This window comes from Phoca vitulina, unplaced genomic scaffold (genome assembly GCF_004348235.1).
Source record: "Phoca vitulina isolate PV1807 unplaced genomic scaffold, GSC_HSeal_1.0 scaffold67, whole genome shotgun sequence".
Lineage (NCBI taxonomy): Eukaryota > Metazoa > Chordata > Mammalia > Carnivora > Phocidae > Phoca > Phoca vitulina.
In genome coordinates this window covers 4,862,625-4,885,087 of record NW_022589770.1, presented here as the reverse complement: position 1 = coordinate 4,885,087, position 22,463 = coordinate 4,862,625, and the positions used below count along the sequence as shown (strand labels likewise).

The 22,463-nt window shown below is 38.6% G+C and overlaps 1 protein-coding gene across 1 annotated transcript in view; it reads left to right on the top strand.

Moving 5' to 3' along the window:
* CCDC171 (coiled-coil domain containing 171) overlaps window positions 1-22,463 on the top strand; it is a 317,703-nt gene that overhangs the window by 102,654 nt on the left and 192,586 nt on the right. The window contains exons 10-14 of the mRNA XM_032392436.1: window positions 1,840-1,942; window positions 4,194-4,262; window positions 16,499-16,605; window positions 18,369-18,458; window positions 19,504-19,704. Coding sequence (XP_032248327.1) covers window positions 1,840-1,942; window positions 4,194-4,262; window positions 16,499-16,605; window positions 18,369-18,458; window positions 19,504-19,704 — 570 coding nt within the window. The remainder of the gene's footprint in view (window positions 1-1,839; window positions 1,943-4,193; window positions 4,263-16,498; window positions 16,606-18,368; window positions 18,459-19,503; window positions 19,705-22,463) is intronic.

Below are 22,463 nucleotides of genomic sequence, written 5' to 3'. Positions count from 1 at the left end.
TAATTAATTAATTTGACAGAGAGAAAGAGAGTGAGTGCACACAAGCAGGGGGAGTGACAAGCAGAGGGAGAGGGAGAAGCAGGCTCCTCGCCAAGCAGAGAGCCTGATGCAGGACTTGATCCCAGGACCCCAGGATCATGATCTGAGCCAAAGGCAGACGCTTGACTGACTGAGCCACCCAGGTGCCCCCACCTCATCAGCTTTGAAATACGCTTGAGTTTCTCATGTACTGAAAAAAACAAAACAAAACTCTTCTTCAACCTCATTCTTCTTTCCAGTTACTTCCCTTTATTTCTCCTTCCCTTCTTACCAGGAAGGGGTTGTCTAAACTTCCTATTTCCACTGACTTATCTCTCACTCAATTAGGACAAAAAAAAATTCAGGCTTACTGTTTCTTCAACCTATTCCAGTCTGAGTTATAACAGATTTCATCAAGGTCACCAATGACCTCTAAGTCCATTGAATACTTCTTAGTCTCCATTTTGCTTGAATATTCTGTGACATTGACATAATTGACAATTCTGTCCTTCAAGTGTTCTCGGTTTTCATGACACTATACTTTTCTGTTTTTCTTCCTCTTTTTTCAATCTGCTTTGCTGGTTTTTTCTTTTCTAACTTTTTAAAAATTATATTCAGTTAGCCACCATGTGGTGGTACATCATTAGTTTTTGATGTAGTGTTCAATGATTCATTAGTTGCGCTCTGGAGTTCCTCAAGGCCTTGTCCTAGGCTCTTTTCTCTTCCTGCCAAACGCTCTCCAGGCAAGCCTCAGGTGGTATCTGTAGGTGACGCCCAGACCCATTACTGACTTCTCTTCTGAGCTTTGTACCATTATGTCCAGCTGCCTCCCATATTTTTCTATTTTATTTGTTCTTTGTTAATTCGAATATATTTATTTAGGACCTCTTATTTGCCTTGCATTGTGCTGGTACTGTGAGTGTCTTAAAGGTATTTCCAATGGAATGTGATTGAAACAGAATTCATGATTTTGTACTCTCTGCCAAAAGCAAGGAAGTAAATAAAAACACCCAAAATAAGACCTCTACCACCATTGTTCTCACTGTACTACTGAAATCTGCCAGTTCTTCTAGCCTGAAACTTGGGATCACTCTTGACTCTTCCTTTTACCTGAGCATCTACCCAACCTCATCAGTTCTATCCCGTCTGATCCAATTAAATCTAATCCAATTTTTTTAAAAAAATTTTTTATTGTTATGTTAATCCCCATACATTACATCATTAGTTTTAGATGTAGTATTCCTAAATCTAATCCAATTTAATCCGATCAGTGTAGTCTAACCCAATGCAGTGTCACCAAGGGCCTGGCTGTTCCATCTTCTAAGTATTCTGGCCCCTCCCCCGCCGTTTCCTTTTCACAGCCCAGACCCTAGCCTACACTACCGTTACCTCCTGAGTAGACCTCTGCGGTTCCTTCTGCATGGTCATACTGTATTCACTTTTGACCACCATCTGGCAATTTGCCACATACTGCAACCTTGATCTTTTAAAGTGTTTCCTAATTCCTCTTTGTCTCAGTTTTCTTATCTGTAAAGTTGGGATAATAATAGCCCTTCCCTCATGGATTGCTGTGAGGATAAAAAGGATTATTATGTATAAAATAGTGCCAGGCACTAAGGCGTCAGTATATTGTTACCGAAACCTTATACAGAGTTACATTAAACCAAGTAAAAGGTCTGATTAAGACAGAAGGAGGTTTATTAATAATGGATTTGAATGGAGTAATTTTTAGGTTGTTAACAGTGCTATATATGCTCACACAAATCTGCAGCTCTTATAATACGTGACCTTATTATGTGTAATTGTTTTCTTAATTAAAAGGCTAAGAAGCACCAGGCCTTTCTAGTAGAGACATGTGAAAATAACGTGAAAGAATTGGAATCGATCTTGGACAGCTTTGCTGTGTCGGGCCAGTGGACATCAGGTTAGTTGAAGGTATAAAATGACAGATGCATCTGTCAATGTTCCAAAGTCACTACATTTTGGGAATTCTGCAGATGCCTCTTACAGTCCCTCATCTCAACATGTTTCGATTTGATGACATGATAAGAGCAGTTCTCACAGCAGTCAGTTGGCCTAGCTGGCTGAGAAAGGGTGACGGAATGTGGACCTGCTGTTGTCCTCCCAGAACTTGATTTACAAGTGTTGGGGTCTGCATGATTGGACAGACAAGGGCTCACTTGCTGTGTTCTGAATCCAACTGAGAAAAAAGTCCTTACAGTATACCTGCAAGGGGAACAGATGTTTCCATCAAACTGAGCCAAATTCTGAGGCAACCTTCAACAACTTAAAGGTCATGCATTCAAAAGGTTATGTAGGACACAGCCTGTAACACAGGGAGTCTGCTAAGCTGGTTTTCTCCTTCACTTCCTACTACCACACATAGACTCTCCAGAGAAGAGTGCTTAGGTAAAACGGTTTGGTTTTAGTATTAGCACGGTTAATAAGATAAAGAACTACAAAAATTGTATATTAGGTAGGCTTATTTGGGGGAACTATCAGAAGCACTAGCTGGTTAACAAATACTCTCCATGATTTCTACTTCCTTAATTTTTTTTGTGTATATTCCATTATGTGTGTAATAGTAGCTTTGACCTAAATACTTTTCCTTTTCTATCTCAATTTTCTTTTGCCATACCATCAGCCTTGAATTGTTTAGTTGTTTTCTGACTCAGTTGTATTCTTCAAAAGGCATGTAAAATTAAATTCATTACACTTTAACACTGAGCTCCTGGACTCTGTTTTTTTAAGGAATCAAACAGATATTTGGCACTCGTAAGTTATAGAAAGTGTGTTGTGCTTGAAAAAGCAGAAGGATATGATCAAGGCCCCTTATTACTTTATGGGTCTGCAGATTTGTGCTGGTGAACTGTTAGAAATTTAGTGTGTTTTGCTATTATCTGTTTTTTTGGGTCTATTTTTATCCTTCATACTAGTTTAGCAGTCATTTCATGAAATGAACTTGTAACTTTTCTTAAAATTTAAACTTTTACCCAAAGCATTAGTGTTTCGGGGTTTGTTACTGTGGAAAAACCAAGGTGTATAAGGGTGACATAAAAAATATAGAATCCAGTGTTCAATTATATTTGCTAAAGCTTTGGAGGATAAAATTTTCTTTTGCAACGGCACTGTTTTATTATTGAGATGTGTCATTGCTTAATGGTGTTAGGAACTTTAAAAATTGTTAAATTATTATCATAGTATATCTTATACTTCAGTGTTATTTTAAATATTTCTTCAGAGCTGAATTCAAAAAAATAAAAATAATGCCACATCTCTTTTGAATTTTAGAATGAAATAGTTGATAAAGCAACTCACAGGCTATTGCTAAGCCTATAGAAGAAGACTCTTAAAGTTTTTCTTTTTCTTTTCCTCTTTTAGTAACCATCCTTTTTAAACTCCTAGCTTCCCATATATAGGCACAGCCTATATATTATAGAGAAAGTGTTTCTGGAAAAGGGACTGTATGGTGAATTAGTGATTTTGGTATTGCTGTAGAGTGGTTTTTGTTTCCATATGGTACTGGTTATTCACTCTTTCACCCACCAAGAAACATTCTTCTCTGATCTGTTTAATGGAAGCCCAGGGCCGGAGTGAAATCGGGTCTCAAGCAGGTAAGCGTGTCAGGCAGCGTCCAGCAGGAAGAGATGGCACTCTCTGAGAGAATTTAATCAAGATATTTATGGAAATGTGGACAGGATAAGAGAACCAATAAGATAGGATAAGACAGGGGCGTTCAGTCGGTTAGGCATCCGACTCTTGGTTTCGGCTCAGGTCATGATCTCATGGGTCATGGGATTGAGCCCCGCATCAGGCTCTGCGCTCAGTGGGGAGTCTGCTTGAGATGCTCGCCCTCTGCCCCTCCCCCCACTCGTGTGCACGTGCTCTCTCAAATAAATAAATCTTAAAAAAAAAAAAAGGTAGGATAAGACAGCAAGAACAAGCCAGAGTGGAAAACCAATACCACACCTGAGCCTACAGCATGCAGTGGAGGGCACATTGTCACCATGGTCCAATACAAGCCACACTTGTGGAAGAGGACCTGCCTGACGAGAGCTATGGCTGCTAAAAAATGGGGAATGCACTGGAGCAGGGGGAACAGAGGAAATAAATACCTTGACATTCTTTTCTTCCCTTTTCCTTCTTTCTTCTTCCACCCTCTTAATCTCCTGCAGGTGCACTCACTGTCCAAATCCAACCGGCAGGCAGAGGGCAGAGGAGCCCAGATCATGCAGTCTATAGAGGTCAGCCTTTACAAGCAAAACATTGTTGGTTAAAATAATTTAACAAAACCTGTCACTTCTGGAAATACCTTGATGAAATTCTCTTCTGATGAACTCTTCAGAGTGTGCCATCTCTCTTCCTGATGCACCCGGGCTGCTTAGGACCCGATTTCCCTCTGGCCCTGGGCTTCCACGAGACAGCTGTGTAAAACCCTAATGGACTCCCTTTCTGCTTACAGTCAGGGTGGGGTTTTATTACTTCATGGAGGGCTATAAATAATAAGCTTCATTGCTTAATATTTTATGGAAGAACCTGCACAATTAAGATTGTCTGCCGTGTCAGGCCTGGCTTCACTCCACGAAGATGAACAAATATTTTGTTCCTCACAAATAAAGTCATGTAAAAACTTACCCTAGGCTAACTTACCTTGTGTGCCTGTGTGATAGAAACATGTATACATCTCACAGTATGTATGTTTTTGAGAAAAAGTCTATTTCAAATAGGAACGGGGTGTTACCATGTGATGATAGGGCAGCCTTAGAATTTGTTACAAAATTAATTCAGTTACCTCCAGAAAGGTTTTCCAGAGAGATCCTCGGCTCTGCAGTATGGCCAGTAGGCAAACAGTGCTTTACTTCCTTTTATTAGCTCGTCCTCCCTTTCAGTTCAAGATACGCGCTGTATCTACTCTCCAATTCAGGAAAAGCAATCCATGGTAGATGGTTGCAATTTTTTGTTTGTTTTTGTTTTTACTTGCTTTTTAAAATGGGATGAATGAAAATTGTTTTCTTGGATGAATTTTAGTCCCGAGCTGATCGTAGCTGCCAGCTATTCTCTTCCCCATCTTCTTCAGCCTTGGTGGTCTTCCACGGTAAATGTTTGTGAAGCAACAGTAACCCCCCCGCTTATCTTCGTGTCGCAGATGAGGCAAAGTTTCAGTTAGTGTAAGACCTTCAGGAATTTATTTACTTAGAGGATTTACCGGGATTTTCTCAAGGGTGATCAGTGTGATAGTTCACACCTTGTTTCCTAGTGCTTCCAACACTGCTCTCTCTGACTCCCTGTTCTCTCCTTCCCCCCTGCTTCCCCTGCAGTCTGTTTTCTCTGTAGCCACCAGAATGATCATTTGAAAACCCAAGTGAGAGCATGTTATTCCTTTGCTTTAAATCTTCTTGGGCTCTGCATTTCACTAAGCGTAGAAGCCAAAGTGCTAGCAATGGCTTGCAAGACCCAATGTGGTCTGCCCCTATCCTTTATCACCCCTTTGACGTCCCCTTGTACCTTTCTCTGTTTCGGCCCCTCTGGCCTCCTGTTGTTTCTTGAGCACACCAAGCATGCTCTTGCCTCGGGGGCCTTTGTGCTGGCCATTCTTTCCACCTGGAAAGTTCCTCACTTAGATGTGTCTGCATGGCTCTCTCTCTCTCGTCTTTTTATTTTGTTTATTTTAAAAAAATTTTAAAAGGTTTTTTAATTTTTTTAAGTAATCTCTGCCCCCAATGTGGGGCTTGAACTCACAACCCTGAGATCAAGAGTCACATGCTCTACTGACTGAGCCAGCCAGGCACCCCTCTCTTGTCTTTGAAAATCTATGCTCAGATCTCACCTCCATGAAGCTTACCCGCTACTCATTCCCATGCCACTTGTCTCACTACCTCTTTCCCTTTTCTGCTCTACTTTTTTTCTTCCCCGAGCACTTGCTGCTGTCCAACATTTCTAACACACTACACGGTGCATTTATTTTATCTGTGTTAGTCAGAATTCTCTGAAGAAGCAGAACCAGTAGGATAGATGTAGGAATGGCTGCCGTGGTTATAGAGGCTGGGCAATCCCATGACCTGTCATCTGCAGACTGAAGACCCAGGAAAACCAGTGATGTAATTCAGTCTGAATCCAAAGACCTGAGAACCTCGCGGCTCCCGGGGTCCGAAGGAGGAGATGGAAGACCCAGCTCAAGAAGAAAGAGAGAATTTGTCCTCCTTCCACCATTTTGTCTGCGATGGGGGGATAGGGAGGCAATAGGTTGCCTCACCACTCTGGTGAGGGCAGATCTTCTTTACTTAGTCTACTGATTGAAATGGTAATTTCTTTCAGAAACACCTTCACAGACACACCCAGAAATGTTGCCAGCTATCTGGGCATCCCTTAGCCCAGTCCAGTTGACACATAAAATTAATCCCCACAATATCTAAGCTCCAAGAGGGCAAGGATCTCTGTCCCTTTTATTTACTAATGTACTTTAAGCAGCTAGATCATTCCTTGCATAAAGCAGTCACTCAGCAAATATTTGTTGAATATTAATGAATAAAAGTGTGAATGAATTAATATCAAGTCAAAAGTCTATTTTGCATTTTAATTTTTGAGGTTATAAAGGTAGTCATGGAGTCCAAATTATAGCAGCCTTTTGGGTAGCAATCCATACGGAGTCATCAGGAAGATTGACCTTAAGTGGAAAAGATGTACAATCTTACATGGGCCATAGAAATGCCACCTGGATTATCTACTATCATTGGGCAAGATAGTCTCAATTTGCTTGAACAGGGACATTTATTTCCTAGTTCTGCTTCCTACTGAAATTGGAGCACAACAGCTGTTCATATCTCATTTCTTTTCTGGTGAAAATTCTTCTAGTAGGGTGTGTATGGGGAGAAATCCTTTCCCACTTTGAACCCTTTCTGCCTGGAGTGTTTCTTCTAATACAGTTTCGCCTCTGCCTGAGGATGTTAGCAAACATATAGAATGTAACTTTTCTTTCCTTAGGTTCCTGAAAGAAAGTTTTTCTTGTGGCTCAGTCTTGGATCCTCCTCAGGGTGGTTGACTTTCGTGTTGACTGAGAGCCCTCTGACCTTCTTCAACCTTTCCTTCCTTGAGGAAATCATTTGTAATACTCTAGAGGTGTTCTTTTTCTTTCTACTGGAGAGGACCCTGGGAAATAATAGCAACAGCCTTTGATGCCTTTAGGTGTATATATATATATATATCACCCAGGAATTGGGCAGTCTCAGGGACGGCTCTTAGGATGATCAGGACAATAAATTGGACTTTTCCTCTCTCTCCTTCTTTACTTCTTTAATAAAGGACTGTGGTCTAGATCTGATATCCTGAGAATTTTAATGTTCTTGTGAACCTCATGGCTGGTACCTTTTAACTGGAGATTTATGGGTCACTGAGAAGCTGAGGATGCTTATAAGAGCGGCACACAGGTCTCCTTCGGTGTCATTTGCCCAATTCTTCTAGCTTACTTCTCTCACCTCCCAATCCACTTCTCGCTTACTTCTTTCACCTCCCTTACAAACCAAAATTGGCCTACTTCATCATGCTCGTTGTTTCAGTTTGCAAAATCCAAGGAAGTGACTTCAGTAAGAGTGCTCAACATCCTCTAATGGGATCATTAATTAATCACACAATTATGAAGGCTAAGAAATCCAACACCTGCAGCTGGCAAGCTGGAGACGCAGGAGGATTGATGGTATAGTTCCAGTTTGATTTTGAAGTGCTGAGAACCAGGAGAGCTGCTGGTGTAAGTTCCAGGCGAAGTCTGAGTCAAAAGGCAGGAGAAGACCAATGTCTCAACTTGAAGACAATCAGGCAGAGAGAAAGAATTCCTTCTTATTTGGCCTTTTATTCTATTCAGACCTCCAGTGGATTGGATGAGGCCCATCTGCTCTGGGGAGCGTAATCTGCTTTCTCAGTCTGCTGATACAAATGTCAGTGTCATCCAGAAACATCCTCATAGACCCATCCAGAAAAAATGTGTAACTGAATATCTGTGTCCCAATGAAGTTTTTGCATAAAACTAACCATCGTATCCCCTCCTCCCCTTACTCTTAGCCTGTAGTAACCACCATTCTACTTTCAGTTTGTATGAATTTGACTACTTTAGATACCTCTTATAGTGGAATCATATAGTATTGGTCTTTTTGTGATTGGCTTATTTCACCTAGCACAAGGACCTCAAGTTTCATTCATGTTATAGCATGTGACAGGAATCCTTCCTTTTTGAGGCTGAATAATATTTACATTTTGTTTATCTGTTGAGGACCTTTGGATCACTTCTACCTTTTCGCTATTATGAATAGTCCTCCTATAAACATGGAAATATCTCTTCAGACCTTGCTTTCAGTTCTTTTAAATATACACCCAGAAGTGAAATTACTGGTCTATTAACTTTTTTTTTTAATATTTTATTTTTAAGTAATCTCTGTACCCAACGTGGGTCTTGAACTCACAACCCCAAGATCAAAAGTCTCATGCTCCATGACTGAGGTGCCCCTGGTCTATTAACTTTTATCACAGAACATTAGTGAAATGAGGCCATTTCCATATTTTATTCGCTATAAATTGAGTTCCCTGGTTAGAAGGAATGCTATGTGGATTATGTAATTATGAATAAGATGTCTTGTAAATTCACAGATGGTGATTTCAGCAGAAATACTATGGTCAGGGAAGGAAAATCTATACCCAGAGTTAGTGTCTACTGTAGTAAGAATGAAACATTGCTCCTTCCATGATGGAAGTGACTTAGTATAATCAACTTGCCACCAGGCCCTAGAGATGGTGTCATATCATGGGTTCACTGTCTTTGCTATTGATAGATTTTGCATACAACAGGGGTTGTAATCCTATCAGTCGTGGTGAATGGATGTCTGTGTTGCTGAGCCCATGTATTCCCTCCATCCTTGCTGCCATGACCCTTTTGTTGTAAGGAAAACAAAGGTGGTAAGGACAAAGGTGGCTGGGAAGAGATGCTAGCTAATAGCCACAGAATGCCTCATCTTGTCCTCCTGATTATTAAGATCCTCTTCTACTGATTGTTCTGGGCACAGTGCCCATTTGGAGAGGTCTGTCCACATACTCTTGCCCGTATCACCTTGCTACCGATTTTCCAGTTGTGTTCTTTTCGAGTCCCTGACCATTTTTGTTAAATGTTAGCTACTACCCACACATGGGTGTACATTTGTACTTTTGGTCATTTCTCATTCCAGGTGAAATGACAGGTCCATTACTTGCCTGACTACTAGCAAGATTTCACTTCATCGCTGTCCTTCAGGGCCACCCTTGAGTGGGGTTATAGTGCTGCAACTGTTTACTTTTAATTAGAGTCAGCATATACAGAACCTTCTATATACTGAGCCCATTTCTTCCATTAGTCAACAGGTCATAGGGAACCTTCCATGGATTCAGGTTGTGGATTAAGAGGGGAGGCAATATAACAGGCATAGAGCCCATTCGAATCTGGACTATTTGCTCATGTAACTTAATTATGCCTTCAGGATTTGTTTGAATCCAGTTTTGTATAGACCACTTTCACTTGATGATAGAGTGCTGTTGTGCATGCCCAAATTTATGGATTGGTGGATTAGACAGTAATGATTTTATGATGGGCAATTCAGGTCTCATGGTAAATTGGTGGCCATGAATGTATTATCTGCTGAGGACCAAAGCTTGATTCTCAAGAGGAGAAGAGTTATCTGTATAGGATGACTTGCTTTGTTCTGATACCCTAAAAGTTTACACTGTGATTCTATGAGGACCTGCCAAACTTGACCTGCGGGAGCTTGAGCCGTCAGAATGCTGTCATCAACTTGGTAGAGAGCTAAGTAGAACTTGTGAGGTCTTTTGGAATGGAAAGTTGATCAAGATTTCTATAGACTAGATTCTGCTGGAGTTGATATAGCTCTGAGGTAAAGCTATGAAGGTATATTGCTGGCCTGACAGTTGAAGGAAATTGTTTTGGTAGTTTTTACTAAAAAGATGGAAGAAATAGCTTCATTCCAATTGTTGGGAAATGTATTGACCTGTTCCAACAATGGAACTACATCTTCAACTGCAGCTGCAATTGGAATCACATGTAATTATGCTTACACTGTCATTCCCTAAGATTCATCTGTATCCTGCACAAGCTAGGTGGATGAGATGAATGCTGATGTGGTTAGAATCACCACCCCTGTATCTTTTAAGCCCTTCCCAATGGCACTGATATCTGCAATCTCTCCAGAAAGGTGGCATTACTTTTGACTTACTATTTTGGTAGGTAAAATTCTAGTGACCTCCACTTGCTTTTTTTCTGTTTGGTTTTCCTCTGTCAATCCTCCACTCCATGGGTCAGGTAACCAGTATGGATAGGGTGCCAGTTTCTGCATTTGTCTTTTCTTAGTTCTGCATTCCAAACCAGGGAAATAAGGTGGGTTCAGGTACCTACTGGGCCCACTGGTGTTAGAAACTTAGCCAAAACTCAGTCAATCTCCTGATTTCTGTAAGTTCCCCCCTTAACTAGTGAACCACAATAGCATGTTAGTTCTGTAGGAATTAGTGTCAGCTCAGATCCAGTGCCCAGCTATCCCAGTGATTAACCCCTTTCTCCAGTGCATAGTCACCTTGGTAAATGGTTGCACATTTCTTTGAGGAAGGTGAGGAGGAAGATTTACAGTATGATCTTCTGGCAGTATGTTAGGGTTTCCAAAGGGAACCCCTCCTGTTTATTCAAGAGATACTGGGTCTGTGAACTAGCTCAAGTCTGATAATTGATTGAGAGCCAAGACTCTTTTCTGTGTTGATTTAAGTTCTACCTCTGGTAATGAGACCTAAGTTTTTCTACTTATACAAATCAGATAACATTTAGGTAGAGTGCCTATCTATTTTAGTCCTATGAGCACCATGATCAGTTAGCCAGCACCAGTGATTTCTGTGGGTAAAACCATTTTGTTTACTGCTTTGATTTCGTTATGACGACCATGTCCATTTTGTTTCTGGAAGTTAAGTACTGCCACTTGGCCTTTGTCACCCAGATCCCATCATCCTCACTGAATTCAGGGAACCCAGCTTGATAGCTGTTATCTCTGCTCACAAAGCTTATTGAGCCACACAGAGCTAGCTCACCAAGGACGCTGGGGCTCCCCTCACCAATACATTTCTCAAACATTGCTAAAGAAAGTGTTTTCTTGTTTTTTGTTTTTTGTTTTTTTACTTTCCCTGGAGACATAGTTAGGGGGTGGGTGAGCAAGACTTACATAATAAATACTCTCCATATGTTAGAAAAGTTAGAAGTCATTTTCCTTAAAAACTCCAGAATGGGTACCTGTGTTTACAAGATAAGGAAGATGTTTGTTTATGATCTCAGTGAGTAAAACAAATTAATATGCAGAATGTAGTCTCAGTTTGAAAAGCATAACTGCCAACAAAATGTTTATATTTAATGCTTTTGGAGTGAAAAGGGAATTTTCTTGGTCATCAATGTATTAAATGTTTAGGTTTTCTTAGGTGAAGATAAAACCCATTTGAATGTTATTTTCTGTGTCTTACTATGTGATTAAAAATCCACATTAAACAACATGTTTTTTTTTCCTATTCTGAGGTTGAACATGACTACCCATGTTCTATATGTATGTATATATACATATATACACACATACATACACATATGTATTCTTTTTTTTTTTAAAGATTTTTATTTATTTATTGAGAGAGAGAGAATGATAGAGAGGGAGCATGAGAGGGAGGAGGTCAGAGGGAGAAGCAGACTCCCTGCTGAGCAGGGAGCCCAAGGCGGGACTCAATCCTGGGACTCCAGGATCATGACCTGAGCCAAAGGCAGTTGCTTAACCAACTGAGCCACCCAGGCACCCCACACATATGTATTCTTAAAAAAATCTCAGTCTTTTGTCTTCTGTTGTCTCTCCATTCTTTCTTTCTTTCTTTTTTTTTTTTTAAAGATTTTGTTTATTCATTTGAGACACAGAGATAGAGAGAGAGAGAGAGAGAGCATGAGCAGGGGAGAGGCAGAGGGAGAGGGAGAAGCAGGCTCCCCACTGAGCCAGGAGCCCGACGTGGGGCTCGATCCCAGGCCCCTGGGATCAGGACTTGAGCCGAAGGCAGATGCTTAACCATCTGAGCCACCCAGGTGCCCCTCTTTTTTTTTTTTTTAAAGATTTTATTTATTTATTTATTTGAGAGCGAGAGAGAGAGAGAGAGATCACTAGCAGGAGGGAAGGGTAGAGGGAGAAGCAGACTCCCTGCAGGGAGCCCGACACCGGGCTCGATCCCAGGATCCCAGGATCATGACCTGAACCAAAGGCAGATGCTTAACTGACTGAGCCACCCAGGCGCCCTCTCCATTATTTCTTAATAATTCTCCCCTTTTGGGGTCTTGCAGGAAACTGAAGTAGATAAGAGAATGTTTGAAAAGGTTGAAGAGATAGACTTAACCTTATTCATTACAACTTACTGTTTCTACTGTGGAACTATAGGTTAATGAAAACCAGCTTGAGAAACAGTGGTTTATTTGGGTCATGTGAAAATATTTAGCTTTTGAGCTTGTTTAAAAGAAAACATTTAAATCGAGGGCTTGGAACCATTTCTCCTACCTCCCTCTCTGCTGTGGGCTACTCATTCAAAAAAAGATTTGCCTTTATGTAATCGTTCTAGGTAAGTATATACCTAAGAAACATAGAAATTGAGTGCTCTATATTAGCATAGCAGTTTCTAATCTACCATGAGATCATGAAAGAAAGATATACCCTTGACAAGAGATTGATTAGTCCCAAACAGGATGGAAAATTCATTCTTCCCCAAAAACCTTCTCTGGTCAGAAGCACTGCCAGTTGAGGTTGGCCTTTTTAGCCAAATAATTATACCACAACCTGACTAGAATTGTTCATCAGAATCAGATTCAGGTCATTTGCTTCAAATCACAAAAGATAATAATGCTTAAATTGTCTGAAAAATAAAATCATGATACATACCAGAAGAGAATATCACTATAAATAATAAAACATTCACTGGTTATGATATGGATACACATACATATACTTTTATATTTAATGTGTTATGATGTCGAGTACAAATACAAAATAAAATGTGAAAATTCTCAAAAACAAAAACAAAGGGGCGCCTGGTGGCTCAGTCGTTAAGTGTCTGCCTTCGGCTCAGGTCATGATCCCAGGGTCCTAAGATCGAGCCCCACATTGGGCTCCCTCCTTGGTGGGAAGCCTGCTTCTCCCTCTCCCACCCCCCCTGCTTATGTTCCTCCTCTCGCTATCTCTCTGTCAAATAAATAAATAAAATCTTAAAAAACAAAAACAAAAACAAAAGATTTGCCAAGGCAAACCCAGAGTTGAAATGTACTTTTTTTTTTTTTTTTTTAATTTATTTATTTGACAGAGAGAGAGAGAGCGAGAGAGGGAACACAAGCCAGGGGAGTGGGAGAGGGAGAAGCAGGCTTCCCGCGGAGCAGGGAGCCCGATGCGGGCCTCGATCCCAGGACCCTGGGACCATGACCCGAGCCGAAGGCAGACGCTTAACGACTGAGCCACCCAGGCGCCCTGAAATGTACTTTTAATATTAAAAGTGAGTGAGAGAGATTGAAACAGGTAGCAGTGATGGGAAAGTATAGGTTGGCCTCCAGGTACTGAAACATTTAAGTATAGGGAAAGTTGGAAGGTTTTGAGTTGGTATTTTGAAATATAAAGTGTTCTAACACATTCTGTTCTTCATTTGGACTTTGACCTTTGAAAAGCCATTTATGACCACTTTTCAAATTATTTTCATTGCTCTTCATCTGTGAATTTTTAGAGCTTTCTTTGAGATCATTAATAGGTTATTGTTTCTTGTAATATTCAGGGGTTAGGATATTTTAGATTAAATCAAATTATCAATAAGGTCCTGAGTCCTAGTGACCCTTTCTTCTTATTTATAAGCATTTTTCCATGTTTCCATTTATAAGAATTTTTATAATGGATGTGGATAAGACTTAAAGCATACTTTGTACTTCAACTAAACTTTATTGTATAAACATTTTCAAGCAAAGAAACTTTATTTTATGTAGAATATAATAATATGCATGGGTCAGTAAGGACAGGGCATTTTGTCCCCTTACCCTTTAACACTCATATTAAAATGGTTTTATTCTTCTGAATTTCTAAGAGGAAGCTTTCTCCCTTATTGTAAAAGCCAGCAGATTTCCCGAGTGTCCTTGGATGATTTATTCATGGCCTACTTGTGTAGTAGCAAAAGAAAAGAATTATACATTACATTTTTTTTTATCTTGTGCAAGAGCAATTTTAAAAAAAAATATATTTGGTAATGGGGGCACCTGGGTGGCTCAGTCGTTAAGCGTCTGCCTTCGGCTCAGGTCGTGGTCCCAGGGTCCTGGGATCGAGCCCCGCATAGGGCTCCCTGCTTCGCAGAAAGCCTGCTTCTCCCTCTCCCACTCCCCCTGCTTGTGTTCCCTCTCTCGCTATGTCTCTCTGTCAAATAAATAAATCTTAAAAAAAAAAAAAGCAAAACGACAGCTAGAAAACCCTAGATGTTTGGAAATAAAACAATATATTTTTTGGGCGCCTGGGTGGCTCAGATGGTTAAACGTCTGCCTTCGGCTCAGGTCATGATCCCAGGGTCCTGGGATCGAGTCCCGCATCGGGCTCCCTGCTCAGCGGGGAGCCTGCTTCTCCCTCTGCCTCTCTCTCTCTCTGTCTCTCATGAATAAATAAATAAAATAAAATCTTTAAAAAAAAAAAAATATATTTGGTAAGACCTTTAATAAAATTTTTAATGAGTTGTCTTTCTAACTCATAGTAATTACAAAGAGTACTGTCTCCTCCATTATCATGGCTCAGAGCAGTGTCTTTTTTTTTTTCTTTTTGCCTAGCTGGGATATGTGTTGCTTCCATATTACTTCTGGTTTTTTGGTTAAATATTCTTCTTCTGTTTAAGAAAATCTGAGGTGAGCCCACACTTAAGATAGTGTTTAAATTATACCTGGATGAGTGTAGTAAATTTATTAGTAACATTTTGTCCAAGATTAAAACACTAAATATCACCAGTACTCTGAGATAAAATTAGTCTATCATTAACCAAAATTTTTCCTTCCTGCCTGCCTTCCTTTCTTTCTTTGTTTTTTCCTTTATTATTGCCTTCTTCCCTATCCTCCCAAAGTTCTAGCAGTTGAATACATGAAGAATGGATAAATGATCTCATGTAATTATTTGTTTACTATCATTCCTCTTTTTTTTTTTTTAAGATTTTATTTATTTATTTTAGAGATAGAGCAAAAGCATGTGCAAGGTGGGGGTGGGGGGAGAGCAGAGGGAGAGGGACAAGCAGACTCTGCGCTGAGGCTCGATCCCATGACCTAGAGATCATGACCTGAGCCGAAATCAAGAGTTGGACACCCAACTGACTGAGCCACCCAGGTGCCCCTCTTTCCTCCTCTTTTTAGACTGTAAATTCTCTGAGGACAGAGACTACACCAATCTTATTCACCTCTATGCCTTGGATTAGTACGTAGTAGGAATTCAGTAAAGTATTTGAATGAATGAGTCAATGAATAATAAAACATATATTATGAATGCTTCTTTTCGAAATCATCCTTGTTAAAAATATGTTTCTTGTCTATTGAAATAGATTGTAAAATATGCTGGGGAGAAATTATAAGAGGAAAAGAGAAATATTTTTAATAGAATATTTTAACATTTGCTACTTGTTTTTTAACAGTAAAAGAGAAGTACAGTGAAAAATCAATTTAAAGTGGTTTTTAAAACTAAACTTTTGATGATTTTGGATTAATCTTTTGAACTACATTTGACCATGTGACCTTGATTAGCTCAACTAACTTATGGCCCAACTAAATTAAAATAGTTTGAGGGCATAATATGGAAATACTCATATTTTTATAATAAGTATCAGTTTTAAGGGTTTTAATTGAAACATGATGTGGGCCTGTGTAGATAATAGCATTTTTATTATTTATTTCAAATTGTAACTTGAGAATTTTAAGGATTGAAGAGTATTTCCAAGCATAACAGAAAATTATGTGCTCTTGGGTTCAGAAATTATTATTTAAGCAAAATAGGCCTGACTGTTCAGAAACACAAGGACCAAAGTAAGTGTATGTAACTTCCCAAAACAATGTTAGTATATAGACTGTTCATTTAATTGTTGGATAACAGGTGTGTACAAATTCTTCAGTTATTTAGGAGATGGGGGAAAAAAAGAGCTCACTACTAACTACAGTATGGGCCTAGGTAAGGTAGGAAGTAGCCATAAATTTGAACTTGATACATTATGAACTTAATTTGATCACTTGTTTAGAAAGGCTATTAATACTTGGCTATACAGCAGTATGCTTTGGAGAATAAGACTCTACTCAATGTTTCATAACATGTTTTCAGCTCTATCTAATTGTAATATCTCTGTTACTGTTTGCTTAGCTTTTGTCTCTTTGTGACTTTAGGATATATTTTCATCTTACATTTTTCTTTAGGCATCCACAAGGACAAAGATAAACCTCCCAGCTTCTCTGTTGTCCTTGAGACTTTGAGGCGTACCTTGACAGATTACCAGAACAAGCTGGAAGATGCATCTAATGAGGTAACACTTGCACTGTTTGGCTCCACACTTAGAGCCTTCAGCCTGCAGCACTGTGGTTCTGTGCTTGTTACAAAGGTCAGAAAGATTGGGAATGTTGAATTGACAGCTTCACAGATACAAAAAATAATAAATTGTCTGTCACTGTTCTTTCTTTAAGTGTGGCCTAAAGTCGTGTCTCACTTACGTTTTTGTAACTCTGAAGTCATCCTATTATTGTCAAAGTTACGAGGACTCTTGTCACTTCTTGGCCTTCAAAATTTATCTACTTTAATTTAATCAAAAAACGACACAAGTCATCTAAGTTAATATGTATTCTATTTAAATGTTCACGTGTTTTTAGGAAATTAGGAATAGGTAGTGGAAATTTAGGTTTTGTCAAGATTTTAGGTTAAGATTTCTACAAATTATGGAAGTCTTAACAAAACAAGAGAGAGGTTAGTTCTCATTCTCTAAAGGACTGTTGTTAGAAGTTTTCAAAAACAAGTATCTGTTTGATGTAGCTTGGTAGTTTTAGGTTTGCTGATTAAAAAGCTCTTGCTTCTGTTTTTCATCTCATTTGTATTGTTTAATGTGTGGGTTGATAATTTTCTTGGGTATTAAAATATTTTATGGATTTATGCTTTAAAAATTGAAGAGTTTGTTTAGTTGGCTCTTGTCAAACTAGAGAGTATGAAATAATTACATGAAATACAATTAGCAAAACAACCAACAGATTGTTCAAACCAAAGACAAGCCACATAGCATGGAATTTAGTGTCTATCCTTTTGTTTATTTGTTTCTTTCAAATAATACAAGGCCACGGAATCATTGTATTTCACATTTCAGAAGAGGTTTATTTTACTTTAGTTTACCACGGTCAACAAAGAAGGAAAAGTGAGTCTTCTTAATACTCTCTGTATTGTTCAAAAGGCAAAAAGAAAGTGACCATTGAAATAATTAAATTTCTATAAAGAACAAATATTGCTAAGTCTTTCCTAGTGAGACAAGGCAACCTGTATTGTTAGTAGTTTATGAACCTCTTCTGAGGCCTAGGTCTGGAAGCTGCAGGGTAACTAGGAACATATTACCCACAGCGAATTGTTATTTGGGAGGATGAATGTCACATGATCCTTAGCACAGTTGAAAAGTCGACTCAGCAGGCTTTGGCTTAGTAATGTGCTTTGTTGTGAACCAGTGCCAGAGACAGCAGTGGGGAGACCAAGGGGGTGGCTGCAAAGAAAGCAAAAAGAGCAGTCTGACAGAAAGAAGAATGAACTGTCAAAGAAAATAAATCACAAGCGGAGCAGGACCAACTGATGACCTGCCACAAGCCTTCCCAGTAGGACTGCATGTGACCGACCCTGAAGTTGTCATATGGAGTGAGAGACCACCGAATACCCTCATGATGTATAGAAAGAACAGTCTTCTGCTCTGCGCTTTTTTTCTTTCCTTATAGATGCCAGTGCTTTTGGCATTTTGGTCCAGTAGGATTTTAAGAATAAAGTTGTATTTGTTTACAATAAGAATGAAATCCTTTATCCAGCCATCTAGTAAAAACACAGTAACATCACTGACATTTTAAGCTTGAATGCTTTTTCTTTTTAGACATGTGGACTTGTGACAGAAATGACATAGTTAACCAAAAGAAAGACTTTTTCAAGACTCTTAATCACTATTGGAACATTGGTGTTTAAGTAATTGCCTAAAAAACATTTAAAGATTAGCTTTTGAATTACTCACCCTTGAAAAACATAAAAAAAGTAACTTACATTTTCTTTTATCAGCTAAACAGCATGAATGATGCTAAGGAAAAGGCATCGAGTGAACTTGATTCTACCAAACAGAAGATAGAATCTCACACTAAAAATATAAAGGTATTATGACTTAGAATAACTTTTTCCTTTTGTATTAAGAAACAGATATGATTATCTAGGGAATACTTTAAAGTGGAGATATCTGAAAATGTATCTCCCTATTTTTTATTAAGTATATTTGGATACAATTTTGATTTTTTTATTGTTGATCAAAGTAACAAGAATGTATTTTTCATTAAAAAAATAAAACTTGGTTGGAACTTATTTTGGTTAAAGGAAAGATGTATTTCCCAGATTTAATTATAATACCATAGATTCAAAAAATGATTTAAGATTTAATGCCCAGCCTCAGATACGTATTCAACATATTTTATTTACATAAGCACATCAGTATTTGGAGTCAGTTTTCATCATTTTAGGGTGGAGCAATTGTTTTTAGAGCATCATGCCTAGTAATGGGCTGAGACTGCACCTGGCTAAGGTCCAAGACAAGAGTTTATTTTATTTTCTGCACTGGTTTTATGTACTACATCTTTGCAAAATGATACCGAGGCAAGTCTCCGAGTTGGAAATTTTGTGTGTTGGTTCGTGTTGAGTTTGTCATGGACATACTTCAGTAGAATTTGTTAATAAGGTTGAAGAAGAAATAGTTCAGAATTTTTGTCACACACTTGAGATTTCTATTAGTATTTGGAGTCATTGGGAAGTAAATGTTCTTATATTAAATGTAAAATATTTCATTTGAAAATGTTATTTACATGTTATGAAAAATTATTTTGAGCTACCAAGCTCTTTTTTTTTTTTTAATAATGAATTGAAAGGAAAACTTCTTTTAAAAGAGCTTTTAGGAATTAGGTATCTTATGAACATTTTATGTTTCAGTGTTAAAACGTAACAGTTTTTTCTAACTTTTGAGCTAAAATGGTATAGTTAGAAAATTGATTCAATAAATTACTGTAATGTTTAGCATTGTAGCCAAATGCTTGTGCTTGTGATTCTTTTATGGTAAAGCTTTGGAGGTCTTCATTATGTATTTTGTGTTTGTATCCTCCATCCCTTTATTGGCCGGCCTTCATGCAGTCTCTTTATTTTGCATCTCTGACAGGACCTTCAGGAAAAACTGGCCGATGTCAGTAGAGAGTTAAGTCATTTACGCACTAAATGTGCAGACAGAGAGGCTCTCATAAGCACGTTGAAAGTGGAACTACAGAATGTGCTGCACTGTTGGGAGAAAGAAAAGGCTCGAGCAGCGCAATCGGAGAGTGAACTGCAGAAGCTTGCCCAGGCTTTCCAGAAGGATACCGAGGTATTACCTGAGACAGGACGTCTGGCAGGAAAGGCCTTCACTAATCTCAGTTTTCTAAATTTACATACATCAAGTGGCTGTTTTTACTCTGATTTGTTCTGAGCCGACTCTTTTTGAAATATTCATGCCAGCCGCACAATCGGTCACTCCATTACTCTGGTGTCATCCTATTTTGGAGAGAAGTAATGGAGTTTAACCCCTCTGTCGCTTCTGTGGCTTCACCTCTCTATTTAGAACATCATATCCCAAGCACTGAGGCTCCTAAAACAGTCCTTTCAAAGTTTGCCTATTTGCCGGTGACAAAATTATTTTTTATTTCGGTAGTTTAGTAGCTGAACATGGTGGAAAGAATATGTTTTTCGTAATCAGAAAGAACTGGACTTGGCTTGTGGTGCTCCTCTTTACAAACTGTGAATATGGACGAGGCACGCAGCTTAGTCTGTCCACATCTTAGTTTCTTATTTGCAAAACAGGAATAACATCTCCTTTAATAGACAATCTCCTTACTCTTTATAATTGTAGGATATTAACCAAAATTTAGGAGAAGACAAGTCCCACAATATTGAAACTTTATTTAGATGCCCTTGAGAGTTGCCTATCCATTTTTATTTATTAATGAGTTCTTAAAATATTATGACAAAACTTTTCTATTCTGTATGAGCCTGTGTGAATGGAATTGTTATCTTATATATTCTTTTACCCATGGGATATAGAGCTAGTTTAGCTAGTGTGGAACCAGTTTATCTGAGTCGTCCTGCATATTGAGTTCATTACTCCAACAAATATGAACATGAATGCCAAGAGAGTAAAAAGGAAACATTCTTTCCACTCTTCTTACAGTCTGGGATTTAAATTGTGTCCACATGAAGGGGCTGGAATTGTTCTACACATCAGATAATGATTAAAGGAAAGGAAACTAGAAGCCTGCCTGTATTGTAAAGTCAGCATGTCTACAGCATTGTGGTTGGGTTCAACATGTGTGAATTGATTTTGGATCTTGAGATTCTCTTTTCATGCCAAATGGATGATTATCATGCATGGTTTATCACAGCCCAAGCAAAAAGGACATAATGGCGACACAATGAATTATCCTTTAGGATGAACTCGATCACTTGGCAAAATGTGGAGGGCGAAGACTTTTAGTGCCTGAATATTACATTTGGTTAGTTATATTTAATAAGATTTTTAAACATCTCAACCCAGTTGAAAATGTAAAAGACATCTTTAATTGCTTAACAAAGAAAAAGGCATAACGTATTTATGAGGATTCTTCTGATATCCTAACTCAAGTTTGTGGTTGTAACTACATATTAAAATTTTTTGGTTTTTTTTTTTTTTTTTTTAAATGTTTTATTTATTTATTCATGAGAGTCAGAGAGAGAGAGAGAGAGGGGCAGAGGGAGAAGCAGGCTCCCCGCCTAGCAGGGAGCCCGATGCGGGACTCGATCCCAGGATCCCGGGATCATGACCTGAGCCGAAGGCAGACGCTTAACCATCTGAGCCACCCAGGCGCCCCAAAATTTTTTGGTTTTTAACTTGTTATATTTGGGAAAAGGTAAGGTAGCATATAGAGAGAATTAGATATACACATTCATATATATATAAATATATGAAAAATTTGCCACAATTTATAGTTATACAACCTTTACATATACTATATACAGTTTTTCTTATCTAGAAGATTAGCATTTCTATTTTTTCCCTCTCAAATTTTCTCCTTTAAAAGTTTTCTCTCAAATATTAAAAAAATTTGAAGGAACTTATTTTATCTACAAAAGATATCCTTTTGCAGTTTTACACTGACCTCATCTTGAGTTCCACTCTTGGGCACTTTATAGATGAAACACCTTATAAAGAGAGCCATTTGGCATTTCAGTAAATAAACTCTTTCTGTGTGTTCAAGATGGGATCAGCTTTTTACTGAATTCTATGGCATAGTGTTTCTGGGTTGTTAAACAGTGGATGGTTTAGTTACTACAATGGCAACATAATTTTAAAAACCTTCTTATTACATATTTCTAATTGGACAGTTTTGAAAATATGTCTTGGGCAACTGTGTCCATTTCTTTTTGCCTGTTACTTTGTAATATTTAAGCACCTCTAAATGCCCAATGTGCCAAATACTATATGAACTTACAGGGAAAACGAATGAGCCCCTCTTCCATATCTTTCATATCACTGTCTGCTTTGCCTAAGGGGCTGGGGATAGATTTCCTATAAGTGGTAAGCAAACTGGAGTCTCTGGAGGAGGAAGAAAGCTGAGTAATTGTGTACATGTAAAGCACAGATATTGGTGTAACTTTGTCTTTAACAGAGTTGAGTAACACTCTTCTCTCTATATTGGTTTTCTGACTTAAATAACATCTGTTTTGGCGGATGTAAATATGAAATTATAGAATTACTGTCCTGACATCAGGACAAAAGTCAAAAGGGCTTAGAGACAATTAGTGCAGATAAGTCATGTCATTGCTGAGAAAGGCGATGCCTGAACAGGCACTTAGGTCACATCCTCGGAGGAGCAGAGCTGGGGTCAGAACCCTGGTCTTCTGGCTTCTAGACCGCAGATTTTGGTTTTGAATACCAAGTTTAAGCAATTCCAAGTTTTTATCTGGTGCTTTTGAATGTAAAAAAAAGTCACCCAAGATGACAGTTTTAGTCACCCAAGATGACACTTGGGTATTTTAATTCCTTTCCAAGTTTTTGAAACAAATCCTTCGCCACACGTAGCATGTGTTTTCCTTCTTACAGTGTTGATATAC